The 24,188-nt window shown below is 36.2% G+C and overlaps 1 protein-coding gene across 4 annotated transcripts in view; it reads left to right on the top strand.

Annotated features, from left to right (window-relative positions):
- ARHGAP15 (Rho GTPase activating protein 15) overlaps nt 1-24,188 on the top strand; it is a 700,830-nt gene that overhangs the window by 478,344 nt on the left and 198,298 nt on the right. For all 4 annotated transcript variants that reach the window (XM_042243922.2, XM_027964991.3, XM_060410067.1 and 1 more), the window contains one exon: nt 11,157-11,234. In XM_042243922.2, the coding sequence (XP_042099856.1) occupies nt 11,157-11,234 (78 nt within the window). The remainder of the gene's footprint in view (nt 1-11,156; nt 11,235-24,188) is intronic.

The following is a 24,188-nucleotide window of genomic DNA, read 5'->3' as shown; positions in this document are numbered from 1 at the left end:
GGAAGATCCCCTGGAGGAGGGGCATGGCAACCCACTCCAGTATTCTTGCCTGGAGAATCCCCATGAACAGAGGAGCCTGGCAGGCTACCATCCACAGGGTCACAAAGAGTCAGACATAACTGAGCAACTAAGCACACACACAAGTCAAAAGGTATGATTTTAAAGGCAACTGGTCCAGTGGTAACACTGAATGGACTATGAGTTGCATTAAATGTATGGAGGTGATATGCAAAAATAAGCCTAATGCATAAAAATAATCAGAGCAAATGGAAACCGGGCCCTCGCCCTCAGTACTCACATGAGTTTTCACAGGACTTTTCATATACTACTATCTGGGTTTCTAGTTGATAATGGTATGCATGTTCGCTGTGTGTGTATTCAGTCATTCAGTTGTGTCTGACTGTTTGCGACCCCAAGGACTGTAGCCTGCCAGGCTCCTTTGTCCACTGAGTTTTCCAGGCAAGGATACTGAAGTGGGTTGCCATTTCCTACTCCAGGGGATCTTCCTGACCTAGGGATTGAACCCATCTCTTTCATCTCCTGCATTGGCAGGGAAATTCTATATCACTACTGCCAACTGGGAAGCCCATACTTGTGCATTTGCAATTATGAGACAAGTAGTGAAATAGTATGGCAAGAAGTATAAATACAAGGGAGAAATTCCAGTAGTGAGGAATGACAGTGCACAGTGATGCGGATGTTTCTGTGTTTCTGGTAACATTTAAAGAATTCAGTGTGATTCTTCTCTACATGTTGGAGTATTCAGTATCCTACTTTAAAAGAATTGACTATATGGGAAATAAGTGGTTTTCCCAATTTTTTCAGCAATGTAACTCTTTACAAGAATACTTAATAATAAGTAGGACAGCTAGCTCTTCCTTCCATACACAATCCCTAAGTATTAGCACTGCAGATCTTTTCAAGGCATAAGTGGTACAATATGGAATGAGTAAGAAATGTGATCAGTAACACTCTTAATACTTGGGATATTTTATCCTTGCCTCTTCCAATTTTAAGTTCATCTTCCCAGGCTCCCAGGCTACCTAAGACATTAGGATTACACAGAATAGCAAATATGGCATGATAAAAAATATAGATATATAGATGACTGATAGAAAAATGATAGGTAAATGATTGATAGAAAAATAATTTTGCTGGTAAAGAACCAGCCTGGCAAATAAGGAGATACAAGTTTGATCCCCGGTAGGGAAAGATCTCCTAGAGAAGGAAATGGCAACCCACTCCAGTATTCTTGCCTGGGAAATTCCATGGACAGAGGAGATTGGCAGGCTACAGTCTATGTCATCACAAAAGAGTCAGATATGACTTAGTGACTGAACAACAATAGCAACATAGGCTACAAAAACAATATAAAATAATGTTTTATTTATTATCATCACAGTATCTAAAAAGTCTTCTCAAGGGAAAAAAAACACCCTTCTCTTGGTGACCTCTCTGCAGTCTAACATGTTTTTTTAATTTATCAACAAATACTGTCTCTTTCATGTCTTAGGAAGACAAAATTCTTATTTTCCATATGAATCCATAAAATATCTGATAGACGAAAAACTTATTTCATTCATAAATAAGTAACCTAAAATGGACTGCTACCAAAATAAAAAAAAAAGTAAAGGAAAATTGATAATAAGTATTTTGTCATGATATTAAGAAGGAAAACAAACATTTATTGCAACAATTGTCTTTATGAAATAAGAACTTATTACAGAGACACAAGGAAGGTAGGAAAAAATCAAAATAAGATAAAAGTTTAAAGGAACAATGGTTCAAGCATAAAAAAGAATGAAATAATGTCATTTGTAGCAACATGAGTGGGCCTAGAGATTGTCATACTGAGTGAAGTAAGTCTCACTTATATGTGAAATCTTCACTTCAGTTCAGTCACTCAGTCTAGTCTGACTATTTGTGACCTCATGGACTGCAGCACGCCAGGTCTCCCTGTCCATCACCAGCTCCTGGCATTTACTCAGAGTCATGTCCATTGAGTCGGTGATGCCATCCAACCATCTTATCCTCTGTCGTCCCCATGTCCTCCCACCTTCAATCTTTCCCAGCATCAGGGTCTTTTCAAATGAGTCAGTTATTCGCATGAGGTGGCCAAAGTATTGGAGTTCAGTTTCAGCATCAGTCCTTCCAATGAACATTCAGGATTGATTTCCTTTAGGATGGACTGGTTGGATCTCCTTGCAGTCCAAGGGACTCTCAAGAGTCTTCTCCAACACCACAGTTCAAAAGCATCAGTTCTTCAGCACTCTGCTTTCTTTATACTCCAACTCTCACATCCATTTATGACTACTAGAAAAACCATAGCTTTTACTAATTGGACCTTTGTTGGCAAAGTAATGTCTTTCTTTTTCATATGCTGTCTAGGTTGGTCATACCTTTTCTTCCAAGGAGCAAGCATCTTTTAATTTCATGGTGGCAGTCACCATCTGCAGTGACTTTGGAGCCCCCAAAATAAAGTCTCTCACTGTTTCCATTGTTTTCCCATCTATTTAGCATGAAGTGATAGAACCAGATGCCATGATCTTAGTTTTCTGAATGTTGAGTTTTAACGTGGAATCTTAAAAAATGGTTATTTACCAAACAAACAAACAAAAAAGGATTCATGAAACAAATAAAAGAGAAAAATACACCAAATAAAGCAATCTCAGGAATAAAAAGAACATTGTCAAAACCATAAATGACAGTAGAAACTTCTGATGACAAAGAAAAATACAGGAATGAGAAAAAGATGTGGGGTAATCTGATCCTGGACCCTATATTAACATATTCTGCCAGCATTAGATTTAGAGACACATCATAAGTGTTTTAAATATACTTAATTTTTCACGCATCCATCATTTAGATTATTATTGAAAAGAAAATTGTATATGGCGGTATCCTTGCAATCTAGTGAAACTTTTGTTTTCAGCATTAAAAACTCTCTATGAAAAATAACTAAGGCCCCCATTCAAATTTCCAGACCAAGAAATCATGTTTGAATTCTCCTTCCTCAAAGATTATCCCAGTGAAATAAGAGAAAATATATGTTGGGAAAGAAAAACAAAGAACAAGTGGTGCTGAAAAGAGAAAAAGTGCCATCAGCAAACAAGAAATAAAAATTCCAGGAAGACAGAAAGCAGATGGGATCAAACAAGTGAACATATTCGAGCAAAAGAAGCATCATTCCCAAACACCATTATTAGGTACAGTTCTTGCTTGGGATGTCCTAGAAAATATCCAACCTTAGAGTTGACCAAAAAAAAAAAAAAAAAAGGGCAACAACGGGCAAGAGGGCAGTAAGTAAAGTAATGCACAAAATATTGTATCTAACATGTCAAAAGCTGAGTCCCTCTCCATTTGCCTTGCATCAAGGAAGAGAATAGGTTCAACTGAGAATAGGTTCTAAAAGGACAAATGAGAGGATGCTGGCATCTGAGAAGGAAGGCAGTGGAAAGTGAAATGTCTCAGGTCTTCTACAGCAGACACAGAACTGGACAACTTTGCTCAGAAACAAAATAGTACAAGTGCTCCATAGCCCATAGAAGTCCTCCTTGCTTGGTAGCTGAAGACCTCTAGCCTGCTATCTGTGTTGTGCTGTGCTTAGTCACTCGGTTGTGCCTGACCCTTTGTGACGCCAAGGACTGTAGTCCACCAGGCTCCTCTGTCCATGGGGATTCTCCAGGTAAGAATACTGGAGATGCCCTCCTCCAGAGGATCTTCACAACCCAGGGATCAAACCCAGGTCTCCAGCATTGCAGGCGGATTCTTTACCATCTTAGCCACCAGGGAAGCCCAAGAATACAGGAATGGGTGGTCTATCCCATCTCCAGGGGATCGTCACAACCCAGGGATAGAAATGGGGTCTCCTGCATTGCAGGCAGATTCTTTACCAGCTGAGCTACCAAGGAAGCCCAGTCTACTATCTACTCAACACTGGTTCATCCTCACTCAGCCTGACAATTTAAGATTATAATAATCATAATAATAATAGTGTACAAATACAGAAGTACCCATGACAGTCATTTATTCTAGTTAATTTGGTCTCTTGTCAGAGGAGTATTCTGATATTTGAACATCAATCTTAAAGAACTTCTAGATGGAGTGAAAAGAAAGAGTAGGAGGAAGGATATATAATGCAAATAATATAAGAAAATGCTTTCTGATTGAAGGTCTAGATGTAGACACATCTGAGTGAAATTTTACTTCTACAAGTTAAAGAGAAAATCTTTTTTAAAACATGAAGGTGAAAGAAATTGACCTGCAAAGCATCAAGAATCAACTTGATATCAAACATAACAGCAGAGATGCTAGAAAATATGGAACATTGCCTTTCAAAGTTAGAAAAATTTAAAAATGATAAAACTCAAATAAATACTTGAATTAACAATTAAATATGAAGCAAACAGTCTTTTTAAAAAAATAGTTCATTTGTAATGCTGTGCTACCTTCTTCTGTATAGCAAAGTGTCTCCGTGGCACTACTGGTAAAGAACCTTGTGGCACTAGTGGTAAAGAATCTACATGCTAATACAGGTGACATAGAGATGTGGGTTCAACTCCTGGGTCAGAAAGATCCCATGGAGGAGGACAGGGCAACCCACTCCAGTATTCTTGCCTGGAAAATCTGTTGGACAGAGAAGCTTGGTGGACTACAGTCCATAGGGTCGCAAAGAGTCAGACACAAGTGAGTGACTCAGTATGCATGCACACGTACATTTCTATATACATATATATAATGAATATATACATATTCTTTTTCATATTTTTCCATTATTATTTGTCACTGTGTGCTGAATATAATTACCTGCTCTATACAGTATGACATTGTTTTTATCAAAAACAGTCACTGAAATAGAAGAAATAAGAAAATTTACCAACCACACATGTCTGCAAAATAAAAAAAAAATCATAACTCTTAAAAAAGAAATCCAAGAAGAAATAATAGTAGAATACAAGAGAAGAGAAGTAGTTGACTCTGACATAGAGCTGCACCATCCAATATGGTGGTCATAGACCACATGTGGTTGTTATTTAAAATAAGGTAAATAGAAATTCAGTTATTCAGTTGCATTAACCACATTTCAAGTATTCAGCAGTCAGCCTTATGTGGCCAGTGACTGCCGGTCTAAATAGTTAATATAGAGAATATTTCCATAATCATAAAAAGTTCTATTGGACAGTGCTTAATTGAAGAAATAAAGAGGGCTGCAATGGAAGAAAACACATGAGACTCTGACTTTGATGAGATCTCCTTTGTGAAAAAAAGGTTCATGTGGGACCCAATCACAGTCACTTTCTTATAAATAGTGACTAATATTAACCCATAGATAAGCCACAAAATATTTATAGAGAATAAAACAAAATGTTGTAAACTTCAAGAGCATAAGCAATAATAACAAAGAATAAAGTTGGAAGTTATGGGAGAGAAGAGAAGGGTAAGGAAAAGTAAAATGCAATAAGTTCCTTATTTTCTTATACACAGAGCTAATTTGGTATATTAAGATATAAAAATAGACAAGTGTAATTAATAATAACAGAGGGTACATAGATAAGTGGTAGAAACTATAGACTCTTTATCTTTTCTGATAAGGAGTGAATAAATACCATTCAAAGTCAATAAATTAATAAACAGAAATGTGATACATTAACATAAAATAAGTAACAACAGAAGAACTAAAACAGAACTGTTAACAGTGACTGTCTTTGGACAGCAGGATGAGGTATTTACTTAGGTTTCATTGTATTAATCTTGTGTGGGTTAGTTTTCATTTTTACCAAGGAAGTATATTGCCTCTATAGTAAAAAAAAAAATTTTAATGATTATTATAAAGTCAAAGATTTTCATATAAAACAAAATCATTCTTGTTTGACAATCAGAATTGTGTCAACTGCTTTTAAGGTAGTCATTCTTGAAGGATGTGTATCTCACAATAAATTAGTAATAAATAAAGCCAGCAAAAGGTACAGGATAAATACAAGCCAATGAGACACAGTAGAAATTAAATTTAGAAAGAGTTTCCAATTATATCCTGTACTCTCAGTCACTGAATTTAAAGTGTGTGATCATATCAGTTAGCAATATAAAGTTGGAAACACTTCAATTTAGAGGAGGAAATATGTGCCATTCAAAATGGTACAAAACCTCTCCTCAAATACATCTCCGAAACGAAGCAGGACCTTTAGAAGAATAGAAAAAGAAATGGGCAGCACTCTTTGGGGGCAGTCCGGGTGTTCCTCTGCTCAGTTGTTCTTGCCAGAGGGAGAAGCCAGAAGACCAAAGTATTACGAGAATGACTCTTTTTGCGGTAGCTCTGGCCTCCTAGGAATTAGGAAGTGCCATAAATCTCAGGAGAGAGACTGTGCAGAATTCCCAGCCCATATTTCAGACTTCAGAGGTTCAGATGCATTTTGTTATATTCCAGAAAAACAAGCAGGCTTTTTGAGCCTACCTCTCAACCAGTCTCAAACTCTACATCTTCATGGTTTGTCCATCGTTTGAGCTACCAAGAATGCTACCTAATCCACAGTTTGCAGCTATTTTTAACAGGCTCATCTGCATTGTTAAAAACTACCCATATTTTGGCAGATAAGTCCGTCAACTCTGGAAACAGTGTTGGTCTCTTAGATTTCCTTTTGGAAAGTGTCTGAGATTTATGGTGGGAATTACTCATGACAGCTGCATTCTTTCCACTGGGTTTAGACCACCATTTGGTCTAATAACTCCTAATTGTGTGTCTATCCTAGTCTAAGCTTCTTCAAAAAAAAAAAAAAAAAAAAAAAGAAGGAGGGGAAGGACTTTTGAAAACCCCCTGCAGCAATACCCAGAGATTTCTGTCAACAGTATACACTATTTTGGAACTTAAGAGTGTCAGCTGATGAGGAACAAATAAAAGACATTTCAGTGAATGTGGATTTTTTAAGAGAATTTTTCATCAACATTACATTAATGCTGGTCTGATAAAAATAAGCCCACAGTGTTTTAGTTTCATTGTGTTCCCAAAGTATTTTTAGCATAACAGGCAAAATTCCTGTCAGCATTTTCAGGCAGGGTATTTTCTTGAAAGAAGTACCTCGTAAAGTGATTTTTCTCCAGACTTCACCAAGGCACAACATGTGTACCTTGAAGATATTGCTCATTTAAAAATCAGAAGAGGTCTAATTATATTTCCAAAATAAGTAGCTTCCAATCCAGCAAGGATAATGTGGTCATGAAAAGGATGTCCAAATCCACCAATTTACATTGGTTTGGTTTGGCATGACTTTCAAAGTTCTTGGAGCAAAAAGAGGATGGCACATGAAACTTTGTAATTTGGGTTCAATTCACAGGACTTGGGGTTTGCCATTCCATGAGCTGTTCAGGGAAGAGCTAATCAATTACAAGACTGTACCTATGTAATTTATAACTGCTAAAACTCACTGATGTGTTCCAGATTATTTTGCAAAATGTAATAACCCTCCTTTTTAATATCTGCTTTGTCATTTTCACTCTATTTATGTAATTTAAAAAGTATGATAGCAGAGGAGCATGAGCCATTCAAAGCAGGAGCCACAAATGTCAGAGATTGTTATCCTTCATAAGATATATGGTGTTGATATATCTGAATCTAGAGGGCTTGGAAGTTCTGTCAAGTTAGATTCAAACTGCATCTAATGTATTTTGCTTTACTCCTTTATACTTTCTGGTTTCTATCGTGAGCCACAGAGCGTTCTCTGCTATGACTTAGGTCTGCAACCACAGTGGTTGCACTAGTCTGAATTATCCTCCCTGTCTCCATTCCCAGCACTCCCTTCTTGTATTCCAGAAGAAAATTGGCTTATTAATTTAGGATGAGGCTGCTTTGTTTGAACAGTAGAGTGCCTTCCAATTGCTCATATGTAATATATTCAACCCATACTGCTCTTTCAAATGTTTTTGATTACTGAAGTTAAAAAAAATTAACTTCTACTGAAATTTATGAAAGATCAAAGGGATACTTCCTATGTAGTAACATCACATTTCTATAAGAGAAAAAGTTTTTAGGTAGTAGGGAATTTCATTAATTGAAATTCAGTTTAAAGCTCTAGACAACAGATGCATTTCAATAACATTTAAAATAATATTAGAAAAGAAAAATTTCTAGCTTCAAAAAGAGTGTACTTGATTTTATACCTGTAGAGACATATTTATTAAAATGAGGCTTAATTAAGGTCTTCATTTGCAAAAAAAAATTGTTAGAATTCAAATGATTGTATTTACTATTGACCCTGGATAAAGGTCCAACTAATTAAAATGTTTTTTCAGTTTATTGTAATTGTTGTTAGTTGACATTCCATTTTTAATCATTATTTTAAATAGAGCTAATTTGATTTCTTTAAAAAATGCATATTAAGATTTCTCATTTGGGAAATGTAGATCTGCATATTCCCTCAATATTTCTATTTTTCAAACTAATTTTTTCTCAACTTCCTTCAGAGCAACTGATAACTCACGGGGAAAAAAATCAAGATAATTTTCATTTAGGGAAATTTTGTGATGACAAGCAGATGACCTCATTCACCATTCATGGTTCTGAATGACCTTTGACTATTTCCAAACCAAAAAATTATCATCAAAGACCCCAAAGTTGCCATTAATAAACATTTATGTGTAGACAATATGGAGCCACTGAAGATAATTTTGGAGAATAGCTTCAAAATATTTTTTGTAATGGCTACTTGTTCAGAAATATTACAGATACCCCCAATAGGAAAAAAATTTGAAAGGGAGACACTTACTTGAATGCATAAGTTTTAATATTCTAAAAAGCTATAGCCTTTTTTAAAAACACAGAAGTTAAAGTTAAGTCAGAAAGATTATCTACATGACAAAGCAAAGAAGAAAATGGTATAAAATTACAAAGTTCCGAGCACACGTACATAAATTGAAGACCAACATAGTCCAGTGCAAAAACTGAAAATCAAACGTTGGAAAAGTTTTAAGTGACTATCACATTTAAGTTTTCAAGTGCATATTGTGCTTAAAAACAAACTGGAGTGCACTTTGATTAATGCAGCTATTTTATACATCAGGAAAACAAGGACACATTTGATTTTTATAAATGTATGTGTCTTAGACATTTTCACCACATACTATTAGGTGTTCTACCTCATGTAAATTCCTCATAAATCCGTAGTTCTCAGGAAGGGACAGAGGCTTGCTAATTTATTGTTAGACTATTCTAGAACTACAAAACTCACACCAATTAATGCATTTGTTAATAGCCATTCAGTTTTATTGAAATTGTGTACAAGTTATTATAGGAAGAATAAAACCATAGTGTGGACTAGTAGGTGGGGCACAGAGGATTTTTCAGGCAGTGAAAATACTCTGTATGATGCTTTAATGATGGATACATGTCATTATCCATTGTCATTATGGAAGCTTCTTAGGTGGTGCTAACGGTAAAGAACCAACTTGCCAATGCAGGAGACATAAAAGACTCGGGTTTGGTCCCTGGGTTCAAAGATCCCCTGGAAAAGGGCATGGCAACTCATTCCACTATTGCTCTCTGGAGAATCCCATGAACAGAGGAACCTGGCAGTTACAGTCCAAAGGGTTGCACATAGAAACAGCTAAAGTGACTTAGCACGCCGATAGACTGTACAACACCAGGGCTGAACCATAATGTAAACTATGGACTTTGGATGTACTGGTGGTGTTTCCTCAGTTTTAACAAATGTATCACTCTGGTAGGAGATCTTGACAATGGAAGAGGCTATACATGTGTAGAGGCCAGGGTTAGGTAGGAAATCGCTGTACCTTTCCTTCAATTTTGATGCAAAATGAAAGTTGCTCTAAAAATAATGTCTTAAAACTGAGTGAATAATGGCTTTGATTTATGCCATTAGTACTAGTATTACACATTATGTCAATCTGTCCTAAGTTACTGATCATATATTTTGCACAACAGCAGAAATGTTCTTACTATAAAGTACATAAAAATAGAGATTGTAAAACAATGAAGGAATTCATTTCACGTCAGTAAAGAATTTAAAAAGACTTTATTCTGTTATACCATGACAGTAATTTTTATCAGTTTATGTAATACTAACTATTGTGAATGACAATGTTTAACAATGGTCCTATATCACCTCCTTAGAGAAACTGCTGAGGTGCTGACCTCTATGTTAACTGGTAACCTCATCTAAGTGTCTTTGAGGGCCTGGGCACGTCAAGGAATATGCAATCCTGATATTAAAATTATGTTATCAACATTACTTATTGACAGTAATAGTTTCTGAATAAGTGTTTCTCTTTTCATTTTCCTGTTTCTCCATTTTCTTCTTTTTCATTAACTGGGTCATGGAAATAACCAGATGATATAGATAAAAATAAATAAGTGGAAACAAGCGGTTGATTACCCAACCTACTGCCAGGATAAGTTATTTTGAATTATAGATGACTAGTTTTAAAATAATCTGAAACTGTTGTCACTATCTTGTCAAGGATTTCTTTTTATTTTTCCCCTCTGTAATGGAGTATCCCATTACCTACAATACACAAGAGACTATCAAAGTAGTTATACATTGAGAGTAGAATTTTTGTTCTGTAGTTTCAAATAATCAGACCAATACATGTTATGCCATAGGGACTGCACGAAAAAGAAAATGAAACCAAATGGAAATGGATGGAATCCCTCGGAATAGAATAAAATGAATAGAATAGAACAGAATAAGAATAGAAAATGAATAGGAGAAAGGGAAGAAAAGGAGAGCAAAAGAAGAGAAATCAGTAAAGGGGAGAGAAGGAAGGAAGGAAGAATTTTTAAGGAAGGGAAACTTCACAGACACCTTGGGTTACTTTATCTCTCCAACAAGGGTCAATGATACACATACACGTGAAGGTTCTTCTGCGTACTCCACCCTCAGGTTGATTTCGGTCTTTGGGAATGAATCATAACTATACTGTGAAATTCCATGCTACCTACTGCTCTTTTATGTTTCAACTACAATCGTCAGTGGTTAGCTGTTACTGAACTTAACGATTAGTTTATTTGGATTGAAATATTGAAAACTACTTGCTCAAGGAAAAAGAAATTTGTTTTCTCTGTGAGGAAGAGATAGTATAATCATTATTTTCCTTTTATCATCTCAGTCTTGAATGAGTGAGTACAAAACATGCCCTTTTGTTTTCAGGTCTAGATGTTGATGGAATATACCGAGTTAGTGGCAATCTGGCAACAATACAGAAGTTAAGATTTATTGTCAACCAAGGTAAGTGATTTCTTTACTTCAGACCTTTCTTCAAGTAGTTTCGTCTCTAACAATACTTCACACTCTCTGCTGTGTGTATTATGAATATAGTTGATTTGAAGATGAGTATGATAAAAAGAACTAGCTATTACATTGTGTGAAATAAATAACAAGTGAAATATGAACTAAAAATGAAGACGAGAACAATGAATAAAACAATAAACTAGCTTTGAAAAATGTTGCTGACATATAGTACACATTTAATATATGTTGATAATTGAATAAATAAATGAACAGTGGAAAATGTAAGAGTCAGAATCACAAATGTTAGAAAATATATAATTGGTAAGTAAAATAATAAAAATTATGAAATACATATATCATCAAAGGATTACAAACTAGAACATCAATGAAATACTACTACAAGTGAAATAAATAACAAGTGAAATATGAACTAAAAATGAAGAAGAAAATGATGAGTAAAAAAATAAACTAGCTTTGAAAAATGTTGCTGACATTTTATACACATTTAATATATGTTGATAATTGAATAAATAAATGAATAGTGGAAAATGTAAGAGTCAAAATCACAAATGTTAGAAAATATGTAATAGGTAAGTAAAATAATAAAAATTATGAAATACATATACCATCAAGGATTACAAAGTAGAACAACAATGAAATACTACTACAAGCCTATTAGAATAGCTAAAATTTAAAACACTGACAGCACCAAACGCTGACGGGGATGTGTAGCAACAGGAACTCTCATTCATACTAGTAGAAATGAAAAATAGTACAACTAACTCAGAAAATACCTTAGCAGTTTATTATGAAAATAAACTTATTCTTACCTTATTACCCAACAGGTGTATTCCTTGGTATTTACCCAAATGAGTTCAAGTCTTATGTCCACACACACAAAAGAAACTGCACAAAATATTTTCATTAATTTTATTCATATTGGTAAAATTTTAAGGCAACCAAGATTTCCTTTAATAGGTGACTAGATAAACAAACCATAAAACATCCCTATAATGGAATATTATTTACTGATAAAAAGAAAAGAGCTATCAAGTCATGAAAAGGCTTGGAGAAAACTTAACTGCATATTGCTAGGTGAAGGAAGCCAGTCTGAAAATGCTATATACTATATCATCTCAGCTATATGACATTTTAGAAAAGGCAAAACTGTGGAGATTGTACAAGATCAGTGATAGTAAAGGATTTGAGGGGAGAGAGAGAAGAATGAGTGAGCATGGGGGCTTTTTAGGGCTATGAAACTATTCTGTTTGATATTGTATAGGCGGATACATGTCATTATACATTTATTGAAATCTAAATAATATATAACCCTGAGTGAGCCTTAATGAAAACTATGGACTTTAGTTAATAATAACTTACAAATATTGGCTCATCAGTTGTAACAAATGTACTACATTAATGCAAGATCTTACTAATAAGGGAAATGGTGGGGGAGTGGACAAGTATAAGGGGGGTATGTTGGAAACTGTATTTTCTATTAAGCTTTCCTGTAAACCTAAACTTCCTCTATAAAAGATGGGAATTTAAAAAAATAAAAATTAGGAAATGTTTAAGAAAATAAAAGATCGAAACATCTTGAGATGTGAGTTATACATGTGGGATAAAAATGAGGCACTCTCTCCTTGTGTCCTTGGCATCTATTTAATTCTCCTATGCTGTTTTTCATCAGTAAAAACAGGAAGGAGGTGCTTTGGAAATACATGTGAGAATGAAATGAGATAAGATGTGGTATTCCCTTAGTAACATAACAGACTCATGGTAGTTGTTCAGTACATCTAAGTTTCCCTTTCACTTAAAAAGTCAATAGTGTCTCATTGCCTTCAGGAGAATTTATACAGTCTTCATAATCTGGCTTCCCACCTACTTCTAGCCAGATGCAGGCCCTCAGAATTTCTTTCACAATACATTCATAACTGTACTTCCTTATTTACATGCTGTTGTATTTCTTAATGCTTTTGCATACACTCTTTCATCTACTTTCAATATCCTCCTATCGTTTCCTTCCTATCCCACATACAAAAACTTCCTGTCTCATTAGATTTATCCTTATTCTTCAAGGCTCAGATTATAAATCATTTTCTCCAGGGAGCTTGCAACATTCCTTCAGTCAGATTCCTTCTCTGGGTGCCCATTATGCTGGGTAGTTAAATTTGCATTCGTACAAGCATATCTAACTTCTAAAATTCCATCTAAGACCCAGATATTTAATGCCATTATTTTAAAGAGAACTTTATCAAATGTATTCAGTGATTATATTTCAGAAGCATTACAATTTGAAAGTCTTGGAATAAGAAAAAAGAGCATACTGTTTGAAATATCTGTCTACTCCCTGAATCTCTATACACCTAAAAAGGTAGGATTTAAATCAGTCTTGTATCTACTCTCATTAACCAGTAGCTCTTGGAGTGTCCATGCAGGGAGCTGTTAATATCTGTTGTATATTGTCTGTGTGTGTGTGTGTTGCAAATAGGAGAAGTATTAATACTAAGAAGCATTAACCTCTCCAGCAGTTCAGCTTGGGTTGAACCATGTTTTTAAGTGTTAACTGCAATGCTTTTGGCCAGTGGCCACGTGCTTCTTATTTCTGAGCATCTCTGTAACTTTCCCTGTGAATCGGCTGGTAAAGATTCTGCCTGCAGTGTGGGAGGCCTGGGTTCTATCCCTGGGTTGGAAAGACCACCTGAAGAAGGGAAAGGCTACCCACTCCAGTATTCTGGCCTCGATAATTCCATGTACTGTATAGTCCATGGGGTCGCAAAGAGTTGTACACAACTGAGCGACTTTCACTTACACTGTAACTAAGAATCTGTTTGCTCACTAATATGTACTTTTGTTTTTCAGAATTACTGTCCTTCATGGGCAGAAGGCAGAACTGAACATTACCTTATGTATTCATATTGGTCCCATTGGCCTGAACCAGAGTACACCCTCTGTGGATAAAAATTGGATAAAATAGCCCCAGCTTTTTATAACCGTTCCTGTTTATAACCAGCTAAAATCATTCTTGTAATATATTTCATACAGAAACCATATCCTGATTGGGATTCTAGACAGCTGGGCAACACATTTCTTCTACAAAGAAGAAATCTCAAAACAGAAGCCATGCTAGAAACAAACATTAGTTGCATTTCCTGCCTTTAAAAAAATTATGCTCAGCAGTTTGAAAAGGAAAAAAAAAAATCTGCAATGAAAATATGAAATCTGTCCATCTCGTATTTTGCAAAACTTCAGCATCCTCTGGGGCTGTGTAACTGCTCATGTTTCCATGAGAGCTGACAATGTAAAGCTGGACAGAGGCCTGAGTTGGTATCTGGTAGCACAGAATTGTCAGTAAACTGTCTCCCTGGTTTATAGCACTGTCAGAATGCAATACACTCAGCACAAATTATGCTGTATTAGAACCTTTGATACTAGTGATTTTGTCCAAGCTATGTTGTGTTCTTTTTTTTTTTTTGGATTAGATGATAAACGATATGCCAGTCTCCCTCAAATTTTACTAATCAGATTATCTTGTGAATGAAATTACAGGAGTGGAGCTGTAACATTTGTTCTAACACCATACCTTCCCCTTCTCATGCTGGTTGCTGACAACAGAGCTGACATAGGAGAGAATCAGTGCTGGATACAAAGGGACTGAATGTGTACATCACTGTGATTTCCTCTATGTGTGTGTATGTATGTGAGTGAATATGTGTGTGTGTGTTTGCAAGCATGTGCAAGGCAATAAAGTGGCAGTCCAGTGATAATTCCTTGAAAAGCAAAACAGGATATGTGAATGCAATGCATTCCTTTTTGTATTCTAAGATAGAACATAGTTCTATCTGGTTTTGGCATACCCTCTCTGTATTAACACCTTTTATCTCCTCCGTGTTCACATTCCACAATGTTTCCTTTTCAGAAGGTTCTAAATGTATATTTTTTAAATGAATAAGCCCTACCCACCATTAGACTAGACAAATGAAAACTGATTTTGGTGATTTTCAAGAACAGTTTAATTGCAATTTATGTATTTCACTAACTTTCTTGAATGCTATAATCATCAGCAATTCTAAATACACCAGTTGAATGATTCAATTTGTTTTGGTTTTCTGTTTGACTCACTAAATCAGTAGGAATTGGATACCCTTATTATACTTCCAGATCAGATGGCATACAAGTTAAATTCAAAGTGATCACTTTTGAAAAGCATTTCCTAATTGTAACTGGTAATGATGAGGATGATAATAATTACTATTATAAAAGTAGCTAACATATTTTCATAATTTATTATCTGCCAGGCACTTTACCAAGTGTTTTACTTATTTAATTTAGTCCTACCATTCCACAGAATGTGGGTTATCACTGTTTCCATTCTAAAGGTGAGGAAACTGAGACCCAGAAATGTTAAATAATGTCCTAAGGTCATAAAGCAAGTGAGTGAGAGGGCTCGGACTAGATCCCACATCTCTGTGTCTCAGAGCCAGTGTCGAAAACCACCGCTGGGTTTGACTTTGCCCATTTATTGATTGTTTATTACCTCCTTACAAAAGTGAAGATCAGTCTCTTCATGTTTTACCCACTTCTTAGTGGCTTTCTATTTTCTGGTATTTGTAAGTGACAAGTACTGTCGTAGGAGTTTGACTGAAACTTTTCAAGAAAGAGAAATGCCTGGGAAAACGCCGAATGCTACAGTTAGGAAGAAGTCTGACTCCTGACGCTACCATTCTCAGCAGAGCTTCATGTATCTATGTTTGGAACAAGAAACTACCACAGTATTCTGTTGCGACCCTCACAAAGAGTCATGAAAGACTCTAGATTCACTGGCTATTGATGCATTAGTGAGCTGTGCTCTTCCCTGTTTGTTATATTTGGTGACAGCTTTCAGTGACATTTGCTGATGCTTCTCCTCCATTCTACTAGGGCAGCCCCCAAAGAAACTAGTCTATGATCTTAGATGTCAACTTGTCATCAGCCAGTGACACTGCGTTGATTCTTTAGCATGATCTGTGATGCGACTTGTGTGGGGGGCCCTTTTACAAAGGACAGACTTTAGCACTGAGGATGCCGCATCCCTGTCTTGAGAACTTCTGAAAGTGGGTCTTAGAAATCCCACCAGTCTGAACTCCCCCTCCTTTGACACCAGAATTCTGGTTTGAGCTGCCCATCGGGCTTATTGGTCAAACTCTAAATTCAGTTCAGACTCCCTTTTATATTACTTAGAAGCTCTCTTTCACCCTTTGAAAAAAAAGAACAAGGAAAACTGGCATTCTTTTTGGAAATATTAACTGCAAAACTTCCTGAGCCCATGAGACAATAGAGGACTGTGAGGCGCTGAGAGAAGAACTGATTGAGCGTTTTCCAAACTGGTGTTTCTTGGTGCACAATAACAAATCTTCCCTCTAAGCATTTCTCTGAACTGGAAGAAGTTACTTCTTACCAGAATTTTAGACATGCTTTCCATATATAGAAAAATAATTTAAAGGAACATTCTCAGGGACACCCTCCTTCACTTTTTCACACCCAGAGGAACAAAATATATAAATGCCATAAATCTCCATGGCCAAGAATCTTAATTGGGTATGTGGGTGTGTGTACGTGTGTGTGTGCATACGATTGTATGTGTGTTATTTTAAAGTGGAAGAAGATTTTTTCCCATTAATTTACAGTCTTATACTTTGCATATCTTTATTCACCCAGATCTTACTGGCATAATAATCCAAATTAAATATTGGCTTAAAGAGATGAACTTGCTTATTTTGATCATGCTAAGAATAAGCTCCATTGAAAATAAACTATTAGAAGAACAATTTTGTGTTGCCAGCTATATCTAAACTACTTTTATATAGATTTGTACCACAAACCAAAAGAAAGCAAAGCATAAACTTTAGTAGCTATCCTGGTGCTTTTCATATTATTTGCAGCATCAAAAATTGAATAAGAGAAGAGGAAAGCGAGAAAGAATGTGAACAATTGGCAGTTTCACCATGCAATAAGCAATTGGATGAAACAGAAAAAGATCTGGAAAAGGATTTCAAAACTTCTAGTTCTGTTCTCATAAAATAGCCCTTGTATCAAGTCCATTCATTTTTCTATTAAGAGAGTTTATATTGCCCTCTTATTATTTTTAAAACGAGGTATTTCCTTAAGCCTACTCCCCTCTCACCACCAACCACAGCTACAACAAAACAAACTGTGTTATTTGCTTTATCCATTCCACAGGGCGGTTTTTTGGTAAGTTGAATCATTGATATTGCACCTTTCTGGCTTCCATGTGACAAGATTATCTTTTAACAATGATTTATTTTTCCCATTAAAGCTGAAAAGATCACTTGATCATAAAAGGGCCAGACTCTAACATCATTCAGGGCTTTGGAAACTTTCTCAGACCTCATTTTTCAGCTACATTGAGTCAGAGGTCTCAAAGACTATTGATGCCAAAGCTTGTGTTGCTTCGTAGCTGCTTAAGAAAATGTATTTGTTATTAGTAAGTAACGCTAAACAAAGAGGTCAAAACAATAAGATCTTCACATGCACATATATTTATATAGTTTTTAGTTTCATGTAATATTTGAATAATAACTTTCAAATATGTTTAGTCTTTAAAGTAAAAAAATTCTACCTACTTATTTTTAAACAAATGACACCATTCATCTATTGTGAACTATATTTTATGATTCATTATATACCAAGCAATAAGAAACTGACTTAACTCTGTGGTGAAACAATCAAAGGCAGAGATCATCTAGTCAGGAAAGAGCACTGGGTCGGCATCAATGAAACTGCCTCCTTCTCTTCATTCCGAGCTATTTGTTAGTCCAATAGAAACTACGTTAACCCCTTCGAATCACAGACTCTTCATTTCCAAAATGGGAATAACAATGAAAATGTAAGGACTTTAAAAACTCTGAATCAAGCAATGATAATCAGTATTAGATTTAATTAAGATGACAAGTAGTTACTTGAAATCAAATCAATATTACTTAATTGTCTTAATAATAACATGGTACTAAATATTAATAATCAAATATGGCTTTTGGCTTCCACATGACTGAGTTTTCTCTGATGATAATAATATTATTTTTCTTTAGAGACTGTCCAATGATTTGTCTCATACCTAGCCAAATTCATAGGAAGTCTGGGTTAGCTTTATCTTATCCAAAGGCTTTTGGGAAATTCCAGATTCCAAAAGAATAGCCTCATGTTCATTGGAGAGGAGGAGTAAATTTTGCTGAAATTTTCAGGCCTACTTTAGTTGTGCTTTTTCCATTGGGTCAGAAAATTGAGTCCAGAAATTAGACCAATCAGAGATGTGTGACTACCAACCTTCAAACAAACCTCTATGGATATTTATAAAAATCCATCATCATTTATCATTATTATTAGAATTAATGAATAGTCATTAAAAATTAGTAGAAAAACACTTTGAACTTACTTCTATTCTAAACAAAGTCTAAAGCATTGGTTCCCAGCCCTGACTTTATTTCAAAATTGTATTGGTTATCTACTGCTAGGTAACGATGTTACCAGCAACTTAGCTGCTTAAGCAACACACATTTATAATTTCCCATTTTTGTGGGTCAGAGGTAGATTAGCTGAATTCTGCATAAGACTGCAGTCAAGGTGTCAGCCAGGCATGGGCCCTGATCTGGGTGCTCAAGTGGGGGCAGGTCTGCTTCTAAGCTCCCATGGTTGTTGGCAGGATTTAGTTCCTTATAGGTTGTTGAGCTTAAGGCCTCAACAATACTGGCTATTGGTCAAAGGCCTTGTGGACCTCCCCATATACCATCTCACAACATGGCAGCTTTCTTCATCAGAGCAATTAGGGAGAGAGACCAGTGGCTGAAGCAAAGTTATAATCTTTTGTAAGATATCAAGAAGGTTATAACTCAACACCTTTGGTGCATACTGTTGGTTAGAAGCAAGTTGTGGTTCCTGTCCATACCTTAGAGGAGGGGATTACAGAAGGCATGAATACAAGGATCAAGAGATAATCAGGGATCATTGTAAAGTCTGTCTGCCATAAGAATCAAGTAGTGGGGCTTTTTAAGTTTTTTTATTTTATTTATTTTTGACAGATCATGGCCACTGTTTATTTATTTTTTAAAATAGTGTATAGTTGCTTTACAATGTTGTGTTTCTGCTGTCCAACAAAGTGAATCAGCTATATGTGTGTATATATATATATATATCCCCTCCTTCTTGAGCCTCCCTCTCTCCCACCCACTATCCCACTCGGCTAGGTCATCACAGAGCTCGAGGCTGAACTCCCTGTCTTATATGGCAACTTCCCACCAGCTATCCATTTTACACATGGTAATGAATATATTTCAATGCTGCTCTCTAAATTTGTCCCCCATTCTCCTTCCCCCGCTGTGTCCACAAGCCCATTTTCTATGTCTGCATCTCTATTCCTGCCCTGCATATTTGATTTTTGAAGTTCAGTCATAAAAACTCTGATGCAAAAGGCTGAGGTTAGAGCTATAAATATTCGTTTTCAAAGAAGAACTTTCCAGCCGAGTCAAGTGCATAGCCAGGTCTGGGAACCCCTGTGCAATGTTCAACTAGTTTTATTCTGGCTATTTAGAGAAAACATGACCTACAAACCATAAGACATGTGAAATGTATTTTTATAAAAGAAGAAATAGACTGTGAACCCTTTTTTGTTAAGCAGTTTCTAATGATAAACGGTTTCTCTTTGACTATTGATTGATATAATAATGTTAACTAACTTTATGAAGTCTGAGTCATGATTTAGGATGTAACTAAGAAATTAATGTCATGAATGTAACATGTATATTATTCATATGATTAAAATTGCTGGCATTTTTCATAACTGCAATCCTTTTCCAATATTGTAGATTCTGGAATAAATGAAAAGGGAAATTGTTGTGCCTAAGGATTTGCTAACAAAACTAAAGGGTAAATAATATTTTAAAATGTAACAGAATAATACTAACGCTGATGATAGCTAGTGCTTATTGAGAATCTACTACATGGCAGGTATGCAAAGTTAGAATGATTTCTAATCCATATAGAATTTTGCTAGGTAGATAAACTTTATTATCCACATTATGCATACATGAAAATCATGGTTCAGAAAGATTAAGTAACTTTTCTAAGGCCACAAGGGTAATATGTTTTAAAGCCAGACAATGAACCCACTTTAAACTTACTCCAAAGAATATGTCACTGGTTGCTGGATTCAATTTACTGTAGAGGAGGGAAGAGAGAGACATTTTCTTCTTTTTAACATCAAAGAACCAAAACCCACTTCTTATTATGCTACTATACTTTCTTGATGTCCAGTCTGTGGGACTCTTATAAAAGGAAACCTCATTTTAAAGTGTTCTTTCAATAAATAACCCCTAACTGCCTGTGACTTCATGGAGGGTAGTAAGTTTGATTCATTTCTGTATCCCCAGTACAACAAAGTGCACAATACTCTTTATGGGTTAAATAACGATTTGGTGCAACAAAATAAGAGAATGATGAACTTCTGATAAACTCCTATCAAATGATATCATAGGTACATTGTGTTAGGTTCTACTTCTTAGGTGTCTCAGTAAAGAACACTCAAGTGATATTTTGCATTTATTTTCTCCCAGACTCCTATAAATTAACACTTAATTTAGACTGGATAAAAAAATCATGGGACACAAATAAAGAGTGAAAAAATCCCAAATTCCCATTCTCTGCCTCGGTGAGAAAAAGCTTGAGGAGAGATGATTTACTGCATGTCATTGGCTATTGGGCAAGCCAGGCATGCTATAGGAGATAGTGGTGCTGCTTTGCTTGCCATCTTGGCTCTCCAGAATGCTGGAAATGACAAAATAGAGAGAAAATCAGAATTGACTAAATAGGGATGAAATTAATTGTTTTACTCTTGTTAAGTCCATGCGCTGAATTTTGAATTCTGAAAGTATGCTTTGGTTTTTGTTTTCACACAGGAAGGTCCCTTTTGCCGATAATTTTGGCTTCAGTGACTCACATATGGCACCTCTTTTTCAAGGCACTCCATGTAGTTGAAAAGCATTTCCTAACAAAAGTGTGCTATAGGGGGGAAAAAAAAGAGTATTCTCATTACTTCAAAGTTTCTTCTAGAAAGAAAAAGTCACAAGTGTAGAGGCAGGGAGGAACTTTTTCAGGTCCCCATGAACTCCCCGAAGAGAAGCATCCAAAGTTTACAAAGTTAGGGGTGAAGCAATGATCAGATTAAAATCTGAGTGAGTTAGAGTCATGCAAACTTCACAATCATCCTCCTGATACGCCCTCACGTTCATGGCCTACTGGAGATGTAATGGTAGGTATGCCTGTCCACTTTCCTCTTCTCTGAGGGTCCTGAGACATCAGAATTGATATTAAAGTGAGAAGTGAGCTTCATAAAGTAAGATTTTGGCTTTTACACCGTTTATTCATTGACAGACACTCAAAACCTTCTTACTATGTGCCAGGCATCATGGAGGATGCTGGAAATATAGCAGTGAATACAGCAAATGACATTCTCATTGACATGGAGCCTATATTTCCATGGATATTCTAATCTAATAGCCAAGAAACCTGTTGGTCTATTCGATGTAAATTAATAAGGAACTCCTAGGATTTGTAGGCCCCATAGATTCTCTTTCCTTCCTATCTCTCTGACCTTACTGTGTCCCTGTCTCTCATCTTACTATTCTCCAACCACCCTGACTTCCTTCCTTCCTTCCTTCCTCAGACACATGAAGCTCATTTCCTTCCCAAGGCTCTGGATTCTGCTCCTATGTACCTGAAATGTGCTTCTTCTAGTCCCTACTGGACTCACTCTTCTCAACATTCAAATCATCTTTTCAGCAAGACCTTCCATTACTAACATGTCTGAAACATGCCTCCACTGTATTCACCCATTCACTCTTCATATCAATGTTTTGTTTTCTTCACAACACATACTGCCTGAAACTGCCTTGCTTCTTTATTTGCTGCTTCAGTTACTGCCCTCCTCCTCTACACTGTAGCCTCTATGCAAGCAAGATTTTGCCTGGTTTGGTCTCCTAAGTAACCCCCCAGTTCTTACTATACTTAGAACATAATAGCCTTCAAGTAGGTTTTTGCTGAATGTGAATTAATTCCTTAAGCGAATTAATGAATAATGTTGGACCACCAGTGATGGTAGGCCTGAATAGACTACCAGGCTTCTTAGGGCCAAAACATTATATAACCCCAAGAAAAAAAAAATTCAGAGTTTGAAAGTTTATGTCCAGTCGACCTGATAAACCACCAACTTCTCTCTACCTATTACCTCCACATGAGGTCATAATCTGATTGTCCAACATGGACCAGATAATAAAGACTTGGCAAAATAAAGAGGCAGCTGATAAGATGGAAGGCCAGAGCCAGCACTAACATCCTGGCCCAACAGGCCAAGAAAAACTGCCTAAACAATGGGCAACTCTCAACCCAGGTGGTAAGACCACAATTAGGACTGTCGTCTACTTATGTGAATGTCCACAGTGTGATTCCTCTCAGTGATACTGATGATTGCCAAGCCTCTGCCAGCCCCCTGCCAGTCTGCCAAAAGCCACCTTTCAAATTTCAAGGCTGAAACTGCAAGGGACTTTCCCGGTCTTGCGATGCCCCACCCCCAAAAGTATTATAAATTTAAAAGTATATAAGAATCAAGAAATGAGGAAAATTAGTTTAAAGAATAAAATAAGACTTTAATTTGCCTAAGGGTGACTTGAAATGGAGATTTATTTATTGAAAAATATTTACTGAAAAACCTTCTATGAGTCAGGGTCTCTTCTAAGTACTAAGAAGAGCCCAACGGAGTCAAGATCGGATGAAGTATTCATTTTGATGTCAAGTGATAGATAATAATCAAATATACAAGGTGTTTACTAGATAAGCCAAGAGTCAAGATGGTGACATGATAGAGAATAACCGAAGGGATGAGGAAGATGGTCCTCATTTTCGATGGTCTGTGAAGATCTCTTTGAGGAGGTGCCATCTGAGTAGAGACTTGCCCCGAAAGGAAGGACACAAAGATGTGGAGGGAGAAGTGACCAGGCAGAGGAAAACTGGTCCCAGAGAATCAGGGTTTGTATGACCTCAGGACACGGAAGTCAGAGAGATGAGCAAAGCCACCCAGGGAAACACTTGCAAATCAAGATAAGAAGTTTTGCCCTTCATTCTAAGTTCAATAGAAAGTCAAGGGGTAGAGGGGGGTGGCAGATAATCACAAAATGATCTGATATTATTTATTTTTTTTAAATCCTTCTGACTGCTATGAGAAGAATAGACTGTAGAGTGACAAGGGTAGAAACCGGGGAACAGTTAGGAGGTAATTGCAGTAGGTCAGTCAAGATATAATGGGCACTGGTTTACATGAGGTAATCTCCGTATTCTAATCTGTCTTATTTCCCTTGTGTCTTTTGAACCATTTCTTTTAAGCCTGTGCAATGAGAACAGTGAGGTCTAGGAGTTAGATCGCTTTGATGGGTTTCTGTATCACCTCTTCCTAGCTATGTTTTCTTGCTCAATTCACTTAGTCTTCCTAGGCCCGTTCTCTTGACTTTAAGGCAAGACCATCTGTTCTCTAGAGATGAGTTAATCACATGAAACAATGAATCGGTTATAGTGGAAAATACTACATTATGCTTCGTTTTATTGGGCTTCACTTTAGTATTCATAGACACTGCTTTTTATACAAATGAAAGGTTTGTGGCAACCCTGTACCAAGTTTATCCACGCCATTTTTCCAACAGCAGTTGCTCAGTTTGTGTCTCTGTGTTACATTTTGGTAATCTTCACAATATTTCAAACTTATTATTATAATGATTGGTATGGTGATCTGTGATCAGTTCTCTCTGAAGTCACTATTGTAATTGTTTTACTAGCTGTGTTTACTAGCACTGTGAAGGGCACCCATGTATAACAGTGAACTTAATCCACAAATGTTGTGTTCTGACTGCTCCA

This window comes from Ovis aries, chromosome 2, assembly GCF_016772045.2.
Source record: "Ovis aries strain OAR_USU_Benz2616 breed Rambouillet chromosome 2, ARS-UI_Ramb_v3.0, whole genome shotgun sequence".
NCBI lineage: Eukaryota > Metazoa > Chordata > Mammalia > Artiodactyla > Bovidae > Ovis > Ovis aries.
The sequence above is the reverse complement of the archived record's forward strand: the minus strand, read 5'-3'. Positions and strand labels throughout refer to the sequence as shown.